Source organism: Gastrolobium bilobum, unplaced genomic scaffold, assembly GCF_033153095.1.
Source record: "Gastrolobium bilobum isolate Gb01-03AN ecotype WA unplaced genomic scaffold, APGP_CSIRO_Gbil_v1 utg1031, whole genome shotgun sequence".
Taxonomy (NCBI): domain Eukaryota; kingdom Viridiplantae; phylum Streptophyta; class Magnoliopsida; order Fabales; family Fabaceae; genus Gastrolobium; species Gastrolobium bilobum.
In genome coordinates, this window is record NW_026899326.1 from 449,466 (window position 1) to 459,738 (window position 10,273).

Genomic DNA, 10,273 nt, shown 5'->3' on the forward strand with positions numbered 1-10,273 from the left:
AAAATTCAAAGTGGACATATTTTAGTCCTTTTGAGGGACTAATGTGGGTCTTTTTTGAATTTGTGAGGGACCACGATTTCAACTAAATGGATCTATTTTGAATTTCTTAGGGACCACAAATAGTCTTTTTATTTGCTAGGGACTAAAACGGATATCGTGAAATTTGCTGAGGACCAAAAAAGATATTTACTCTAAAAAAAAAATATCACTTTTCAAATTTTAAATTAGTTTTCCCTCGTGTCTTCTATGATTTCAAATTTCAATCCAACTTACGTAGGATTTTCACTTTTCATTTCAATTTCATTATTTTTAACTTTAAATATTTAATCGTGTTTTTTTTTGTGTGTGTGATTGATATGTGTATTTGTGAATTGTAACTTAAATATTTTGCATTTGGTCATTTTTAAAAACGATGTTGTTTCGCTTTAATTTTTCATTAAAAAATAATATGCATGATTCGATTGGTTTAACAAAAACTGATCGGAACACTAATTTTGATAAAACTTGGCCGAGTCAAATCGGTTCTCATTGAGCCAGTTAGATGAACGATCCATTGGCTAACCCGAACCCGAACCAATTAAGTCACGATTCACTGGTTTTCTATCGAGTCGGGTTTACCACTACTCTTAACTAACTACAAACTACTATAACTGCGTCTTAGGCCGTGCAAGCTGTGCGCAATTTGGACTGTATTGGGAATTTCTTGGATTGTGTTGAGATTTTTTTATTGTGAAAATAGGAAAAATTGTTGCAATATAATATATACATAATGAGGGAGGATCCACTTACCACCACTAAAGTATACCACTTTTACAACTAATTTGATTACCGTTGAATTAAAATTAAATCCAACGGCTCACGATTAATTCTTATAATCCTAATTTTTTACTTTTCATTCTCTCACATCTTCTCTCATCCTCTTCCAACTCTGTCTAGGTCTTTCGTATTTGATCTTTTTTTTTCCTAAGATTGAAGGAGCACGTAATGTTTTTTTTTTTTTTTTTTGAATTGATTTACATATGGACTTTCAAGATGCCTTATGGTATGGATCATCAGAAAAATATAAGAAAGATGCCTTCTGGTCATATATTTTCGTATGTGTTTTTAACTTTGTTGGCTGTGAAATTCGTTCTTTAGAATATAATGTTATTCTCTTGTTCCTATACTCTCCAATTCAATCAATGATGTTATAGCAAAGTTGTTTGATTCTCACTACAGCAAATCCCTTTTGCATCATAAGGAAACTATTCCTTTGAAAGCATAACACAAAATGCAGACTCCATCGTAGTAATCTGTGCAGGATTGAGTGAACTTATATCCATCACTATAACTCACTAGACCCTGCGTGAGATAAAAAAAAAAAAAGTGAATCTAAGAACCTGCAAAACAAATTTAGAGAGGGATCAAATTTAAAATATAAAAAAGAAAATTAGTGAATCATAAAAAAAAACCCTCACAAAGGGGACACTAAAAGACCAACTTTACCTAGAATTATTTTCTTTAGCAAGCATTTTATTAATCGCATATCACACACAAATTCTAGGTTAGTTTCATTTGTTCTATGTGGAATGTGCAGTATACCTGTTGAGCCGCAACTTTGCGAGTATGAAAATCATAATAAGAAAAACACTTTTCAAGAAAGGGTGATCAAAGGATCGTAAAGAAATAAATTCAGCGTATGTTGTGAATCCTAGAAAAAAAGAGGATAAAACACAGAAGACCTAAAGAGAGTTGGGAGAGGATGAGAGAAGATGTGACAGAATGAAAAGTAAAAAATTAGGATTATAAGAATTAATCGTGAGCCGTTGGATTTAATTTTAATCCAACAGTAATCAAATTGGTTGTAAATGTGGTATACTTTAATGGTGGTAAGTGAATCCTCCCTCACACTTGTATATATATATATATATATATATATATATATAGGTAGGATCCTTTCACACTGGTGTCAAATTTCAAATTTGACACCTTATCTAAGAGCCATTAGATCAGAAAAGATCAACTGCTCTGATTTATAAGCATGTGACACCATTGATCTTTTCTGATCTAATGGCTCTCAAATAAGGTGTCAAATTTCAAATTTAACACCAGTGTCAAAGAATCCTACCTCATATATATATATATATATATATATATAAGGTGTCAAAGAAAAATTTCACCGTTAATTAAAAAAAATCAACTGATTTGTAAACATGTGACACCATTGATTTTTTTTAATCTAATGATTCTCAGATGAGGTGTCAAACTTTTTCTTTGACACCGTTGTCAAAGGATCCTGCCTCATATATATATATATAAACTTCATGCTGCGGTTATCTTGTTAAAAATTAGAAAAACAGGGTGCTGCTACCAAAAGTCTGAGCGCATTTAACACTCGGGAACTGGGAAGATATAACATTTTTTCTTTTTAAATTTGTAAAACTTCACGAGTCTCAACACCTGTGTATTGTTCTTTTAGGGAGCGTTTAGAAATTTTTTAAATACTAAAAAAATGTAATTAAGAGAGAAATGGTTGGAAAGTGAGTTTGATAAGAAAATGTAACAAAAGTTATTTGATAAGTAAAAATATTATCAGGAAAATTGGGTTAAATTTTCTTCTTCTTTTTTGTATTACTTTTGGGTTAAATTTTCTGAATCTATGTTTGGTTGAAGAAAAAAGATTAATAGGAAAATGAATTGAAATGACCGAAATAACCTTGTAAAATATTTGAAAGTTGTTATTGTTGTTTGCATACATATATGTATAATCGAGAAATAACCTTGTAAAATGCTTCGATGCTTGGAATGGTTTCAATCGAGAAACAAGAACAGTGTTAAATTTTTTTGTCCCATTGGAGGATACGTACGACTTAAAAGAGAGTTGAAACCAGGGACAATTTTGTCAGCAAATTCGTTCAACTTTTTTTTTCCAAGCAAAATAAACTCAAAATACCATTGTGAATATAGTTTTTTGAAACAGTGCTTTCAAAGAAATTTTGCACACAGAACAGGTTGGCTGGGTAAACAAGTCTCCTACCTAAATTTTGTTAATTCTTCTACCAAACGTAGACAAAAACAAAATCCATTTCAAGTTGCCTAGACATCCTTCCCAAAAATCCTTATCAAACACCCCCTTAATGGTGAATACTGAACATGCTCAGGCATTAAAAAGCTGGGAGAGTAAAATAAATACTTCTATCACTTTATAATATTTAACATTTTTAAGGTTGTTATAGGAAAGATAAAAAAAATTAATTGATTTTAAATGTAAGAATTAATAAACTATTATATTCGATTGATTTAATTTAACTAAAATCAATTGGAATTTTCATACTTATCTGTAGCTTAATTAACTATTCACTAATACATACCCATTTTTTTTAATTTCATAAAATGTAAGTAGCTTCCTAGTCTGTAATTAATATTGGAGGACTTTAATTAGCGAGAGAAATAATATATAGTAATTGTGAAAGTTAAAGTAATCAAATTAGTTATTAAAGATTTTAAAATATAAATAATTAATATGAACGATAAGTTAAAATTAGTCATATTAGTTTTTTTCTTTTTAAGAAAAACCTCATTGTTTATTTACCAAAAAAATGCTTGCTGCACCATAATTAAACAATCATCTTAACCAACAATGTTACTTAAAGATCCATTTATTGTTATATTATATCTCTCTAATTATTATTCATGTTAAAAATTAAAAAAGTCAGACTAAAAAATTATAATTGTCTAGTATTTTTTTTAATAATATGCAAGGATAAATATGTGAGACTAAATTCAAGGTAGGATAGACCGATTATCGAGAATAAACCTTTTTTTTCCTGTAAACAGAGAATAAACCTTGAATTGCCTTACGAGTTCTGTCATGCAGGGTGCAGAGAAGACATTAATGGGAAAAATCTTCCATACATCCCATGTATGGTACATCTGTCCAAGAAAAGAAAGTTTTTGAGGACTTACTTGAGAATAAAAATAAAGAAGAGGAGTAGAATGAAAAGAATTTTTCCAAAATTGAAAAAAATGAGTATCCAATAGCATACTACGGCTCTACTGAAGTTTCTCTCACATTAATGTTGCAAGTGTAGTACACCTTATTCGATTTAAAAATTGTTGAGATATTTAAGTTTGAAAAGTCGAACATTAATTAATAATAAACTAAGTGAAATATATATAAATGAGAGGACTTATAAATTTAATGTTAAGATTTTGGATTATGATATGGTATTGGATCCTCTTTGTGTAATGACCTAACTTAGCACATTAGTAGTGATCCCCTGTTCCGGGCTTCTCCTAGATCCATTTGACTCTAATATTAGAAGTGAGTTGGGCCTGGGCTAGCTAGGTGATTGACTAGAGGTGGATTAGGTATTTTGGGTCGGGATATTCAATTAAGAGAGAGGATATCAATGGTGAATTTTATACTTAAGAGGGAGTGATAATGGGTTAAGTAAAGTATATATAAATGAGAGGACTCATGAAACCAATGCCTTAAGGTTTTGAATTATGATATGATGTTAGATTCACTTGTTGTAGTTGGCCTAAATTCATTGGTGATAATTCCCTCTATGTGCTCCTCTAAAGCAAGACAGAATTCATGCAAAGGTGTTCGTGCGACTAATTTTTTATATTTATTCATGATTACTAATTAGAAATTTTAGTTAATTTTGATAATTTGTCTTTATGTTAGAATAGAGAAAACCTTAACCATCACATCCTAGATATCATTTAAGGTTAACTAAGTAGAAAACACTCACTCGGTTGGTTAAATCCCTTAATGGAAAAGGAAAGGGCTCGGTTCAATTCTATATATTACATTTCAGAGAGGTTTAAATATTTTCATCTCTGACTCATCGCGCACTTCAAATTAGTCTCATGTTCGGCTCAAAGAATCGAAACTATACCAAAAATTGGTTTGCGTGAAAATGGAGTATTGGTTTGCGTAAGCATGTTTGTAAAATATCAAAGGGAGTTATTCATCTTCAAGTTAATTTCAACAATACTATTGTGACCGTTACATATGTGAGGGGTCAGGTGATTTCTTGGTCCTCTACCAGTATTTGTGGATTTAAAGGTACATGAAGGGAAACGTCATTTGTAGCTGAAATTATTTTTCCTTTTCACATGAAAGGGATACCGAGAAAACCAACTCGCTTCAAAAAATAATTATGATTGAATTAACTAAAATTAAAAAAAAAAAAAAAGTTACAAAGAGTCAATAGAGTAACGCCATGGTAGGTAAGTATTGTAATGCAATTAATATTTTCCCAAACATAAATTTTTCCAATCCAATGGCAATCATCCAAAGCCACGTTTCAATGAAAATCAGGCTACCAAGCCACGTTTCCATGAAAACGAACTTGACCATTTGACATTTTGCTTTTTTATATTTGAGTCTTCAAAGCGGTGAAGATTGTTTTATTATGTGTGAGAGTTCAGTTCAACAAAGAGAGAGTAGCCACAATAATGGCCATATGGAGAAAGGAAATTGTAGAAGAAGCAAAGAAGCAACTATGGCTAGCAGGGCCTATGATATTTGTGTGTGTGTTTCAGTACAGTTTACAAATGGTATCTCTCATATTTGTTGGGCATTTGGACGAGTTGCTTCTGGCTGGTGCTGCTATGGCTATTTCATTTGTCAATGTCACTGGTTTCAATGTAGTGGTATGTATGTTCACATCATTTTCTTTTCTGTTGTAGTCCCAAGCATTTGTAAGATCTATGCATCTATATATGCTATGGAAGATCTATGCATGTATGTTATGGATTTCTTTCAGTAGTGGTGTGAGGAAGGGGTTAGGGAACGATCTTCCCTTTAAATTTATAAAAAATTTATGAGCATCATTTCTATTTTGTTAATTATAAAAATAGGGATTAATATTTCTCATGTTATAACATATAATTTTAGGGTTTGATGTTTGTCATTTTAAATGACATAAGTTATGTCATTTAAGGAACGATATAGACACAGGAAATGAAAATCATAGGAGAGAGAAAATGAGTAATTTTTTTTAATTTAAATTTTAAATAAAAAAATAAAATTATGTGTCTATCTCTCTCTTAAAATGACGTAAGTTTATATCATTTAAAATGACAAACATTTTTCTCATAATTTTATCTGCTATACACATAAAATAACATAGTTTCACACACTTACACTTTTATGACTTTTACGTGTGTAGATAAACATTAATCTCTAAAAATAATTATAACTTCAAAGAAGTATATACTTTGCAATTTCTCCCCCTCATAAAATTTTCCTTCATGATTGATGTGTTCAGTATCAATGCATTATTGATCCTCGTACAATTAATATTCGTACACCATAAACTTACATCATTCTTATACTATTTAATTTTTAAATACTAATATATATATAAATAGTAATGTGATGGGTCCCACCTTCCATTAAAAAACAAAAATATATATATACATATAGAGAAAATTGTTTCTGCATTAAGTGCAAAATCCTTTATGCAGTTACTCTTACATTGTTTTGCGTGCTGTTTTTCGTTTTTTAATAATGGGTCTTGCATTTTTTTGTATGTGCAGCAGATTTTTTATGTCTGTCGTTAGCGGCAGAAAAATAAAAATCCATACATATATATTATAGAAAAATTATTCTCTCATGAAACATGAGAGAATTATCTTATGTTGTAGATATATTGATAAACATATCTTTTATTTATTTATTTTTTATTTTTTGACACATGGTGAGACCCATCATATGTTGGATCTATGATATGAGAGGAGTGTCTCTTACAATATGAGATTAAATGCTCCCTATATTATAACATTTTTATTTATTTTTTCTTAAACGAGCAAAGTGTAAGAACAATATTACTCTTTATTTGCAAATAACATTATTCAACTAACCAAGTGGAAAATGCATTAGACAGATTCTATAGAAGTTCTCAACGGTTTTGAATTTAAAACAGAATCACTTCTTTAGTTCTTTACACGGGAAAAGGGAACATTATTAGCACTCTATATTGTTTATCTACACATTTCATTAATTTATTTTAACTATAACCTTTTAAATTAGTTTCTATTAAATACAAGTAAATAATGAAAATATACTTGTTTTGCTTGAATAAAAAAATTAAAATATGATAATTAAAAGTAGAACTAGAAAAGAATATAAATAGAAATTTTAAAATATTAATAATTTCACTCAGTAAGCATATATTTTTTTTTAAAAAGAATAAATAAACCCTCTTGATAAATGAACCATATATATCATATTCTTCTAATTGACTAAAGAACAAAATCTTATTATTTTAAATTTCTTGAATTTTTTTATTTAAGCAATACTTTTTGTTCTAAGGAATTGAGGATATATTAGGTGAAGTTTTCAGAAAAATATAGCATTATTCTTTTTAAAATAAAGATATGAAATGTAAAAGGAACACATTGAACTTTGGAAATATCATCATCCAAAAATAAAAATAAAAAATAAGACTTCATTAATGTAGGTCAAACTCTCAATAAAGTATCATATAATTTAAAATGTCACACACAAGTATATAATTTTATATATTTCTTTGCTCTGCATGATATATTCTATAGTCTATACTCTTTGCTACTCTTATGTTTATGACTCGTTTAGATGGGAATGTCAAGTGCATTGGACACATTTTGTGGTCAAGCATATGGAGCAAAGCAGTATCATATGGTTGGCATACACACACAGAGAGCAATGTTGGTTACAACCCTTGTTACTATACCCATTTGCATTATTTGGGCAAATTTAAGGCCCATTCTCATTGTTCTGCATCAAGACAAAACTATTGCAGCACAAGCTGAACTATTTGCCCGTTACATGATTCCAAGCCTTTCTGCCAATGGTCTTCTTCGGTGCATTGTTAAATTTTTACAAACTCAGAACATTGTGTTTCCTATGGTGCTAGCTTCTGGATTAACTAGCTTAGCACATGTCCTTGTTTGTTGGGTTTTGGTTCTAAAATTTGGACTTGGCCTCAAAGGAGCTGCTATTGCAATTGGAATTTCAAATTGGCTTAACATGGTACTACTAGCACTTTATATCTTGTTCTCCTCTTCATGCAAAAACACTTGGACTGGTTTCTCAAGGGAATCCTTGCATAACATCCCTCAATTTCTCAGACTTGCTTTTCCTTCAACAGTTATGGTCTGGTATGATATGATATTCATTAGTACTGAAACAAAATTTACTTTAGTCCTTTGAAGATATACACATGCATTAATTAGTCCTTTTATATATCATATTTTTACCATCAATTTGGTCCTTAATATGACACCAAAATGGTTCTTGAAGAAAAAAATTGATGGCAATAATTATTATAAAGTTATATCCTTGATAAATAAAGGACTAATGTACTATTGGGTATATTTTTGAAGGATCAGATAGAATGACTTGCAAAATCTTATATCTTTTACTTGTGACTAGTAATGTGAATGACCAATGTTCATAATTTCTAATTGCTGCTTTAATGTGTTACCATGTTACAGCTTAGAAACATGGACGTTTGAACTGATGGTGCTCTTGTCTGGTGCTCTTCCTAATCCGAAATTGCAAACTTCAGTGCTTTCTATATGGTTAGTTTTTGAGTTAAGATCCTAAGGGCTATGCTACTGTATGTTTTGAATTTTATATAGCGTGCTATTTTATTTACTTTTTATTTTTCTCATTTGGTTTCTCCATTTTCCTGCATTGTTGTCAATGACCAACTGTACTTTTCTCATCATCAGCCTTAATACAACTGGTATGTTTTGGATGATACCATTTGGAGTTAGTGCTGCTGGAAGGTTAGTCTTTCATGCTGAAATGTACTGCTTATATTTTATTAGTATAAAAAATAAATAAATAAAAACACTCCCTGATGAGAATGGAGTGAGGGTAATTTTTATACGTAGTCTTACATTTGCATATTTGCAAAAGGCCCGTTTCTTGAATTTGAACCCCTGACTTTTCAGAAGTCATGGATGAACAAATTCAAAAATGTGTACGCTATCACCATAGACAATGTTGCAATTTTTTAATGTTATTATTGACCATAACGAGTCTCATTACATGTTTCCACTGAACAGTACAAGGATCTCAAATGAACTAGGGGCTGGTTGTCCAGAAGCTGCATATTTAGCTGTTAAAGTCACCTTATTCATGGCCTTCATAGTGGGACTTTTAGAATTTACTTTCCTTATGCTGGTAAGGAACGTTTGGGGCCGTGCATTTACCAATATACATGAAGTGGTCAGATATGTGACAATCATGATGCCAATTCTTGCAAGTTCAGCCTTTGTAGATTCAATTCAAACAGCATTCCAAGGTATTGAATAAAAGCATTCAATGAGCTCCAAAAATTTTCATTTTTTTTCCCTTCCCCTCTGTTTATCTTCATAATGTTAGAAATAATCAAGTGAGTATTAATGAAGTTTCACATCATTTAGAAATGCTCCAAGTGAGTATCATATAAGTGTAAAAAAAACCCATACAACTTAAGCGATTTTGAGTTGAGATGTGGTGTCGATTCACTTATTGTGATTTATCATTTGTGTTCATTGGCAAGGGTTTTGGACTCCCCCGTATCATTCTCGTGAACTTAGCTAATTCTTTGATACTGAATAGGTGTTGCAAGAGGATGTGGTTGGCAGAAGCTTGGTGCATTTGTCAATCTAGGATCTTATTATCTTGTGGGTGTTCCTTTAGCAGTTGTGTTTGCTTTTGTCCTCCATATGGATGGACGGGTAAGATTTAACCATTGTGACATTGTGTTATCATGTTCCTGTTCTGCCTAATAGTAAACTTGTGGAGCTAATGCTTTTGAAATTATCTTGATTCTTCATAATACAGGGATTATTTTTGGGGATTTTATTAGCACTTACAGTGCAAGTGGTGTGTTTTCTTGTAGTCACATTACGCACCAATTGGGAGAAAGAAGTAAGTCATCTTATCATCAACTCAGTTTTGTTATCAACTCTGACACTTAACTATAGTATTTTTATTGTTCAGGCAAAAAAGGCAGCAATAAGAGTACGAGACAGTGGAGTCCGAGTTGATACACTTTCGGGTGACCAGAATGTTACTCTTTGATAGTTAAAGAACCTCCATTCTACTTTTATGTGAACTTGCTATTTACCTTAGCATAATGCTTATTGTATAGACCCAAAACTCAGCATCAATATATTTATGGCAGTAAATATTCCGTAGTATACAGTATCAACACCAAATCCCATGCTGGAATTCTGTTAAATAATAAATTATTTTGGTTAACAATTGTTATTTCCTAAAAAAACGTAAAATATTATTGCA

At 30.8% G+C, this 10,273-nt stretch overlaps 1 protein-coding gene across 1 annotated transcript; it reads left to right on the top strand.

Annotated features, from left to right (window-relative positions):
• Positions 1-5,448: 5,448 nt before the first annotated feature.
• LOC133289666 (protein DETOXIFICATION 16-like) lies at positions 5,449-10,054 on the top strand. Its single transcript, XM_061487657.1, has 8 exons — positions 5,449-5,646; positions 7,592-8,136; positions 8,473-8,559; positions 8,713-8,769; positions 9,052-9,290; positions 9,590-9,708; positions 9,815-9,901; positions 9,974-10,054. The coding sequence occupies exons 1-8, from the start codon at positions 5,449-5,451 to the stop codon at positions 10,052-10,054; spliced, it is 1,413 nt and encodes a 470-aa protein (XP_061343641.1).
• The last annotated feature ends 219 nt before the right edge of the window (positions 10,055-10,273 follow it).

Bases quoted from the DNA above. Each gene is read 5' to 3' on its own strand.
- LOC133289666 (XM_061487657.1), top strand. From the start codon at position 5,449: ATGGCCATATGGAGAAAGGAAATTGTAGAAGAAGCAAAGAAGCAACTA. The intron at 8,137-8,472 runs GTATGATATGAT...ACCATGTTACAG, and splicing joins CCTTCAACAGTTATGGTCTG to CTTAGAAACATGGACGTTTG. The intron at 9,709-9,814 runs GTAAGATTTAAC...TTCATAATACAG, and splicing joins TCCTCCATATGGATGGACGG to GGATTATTTTTGGGGATTTT.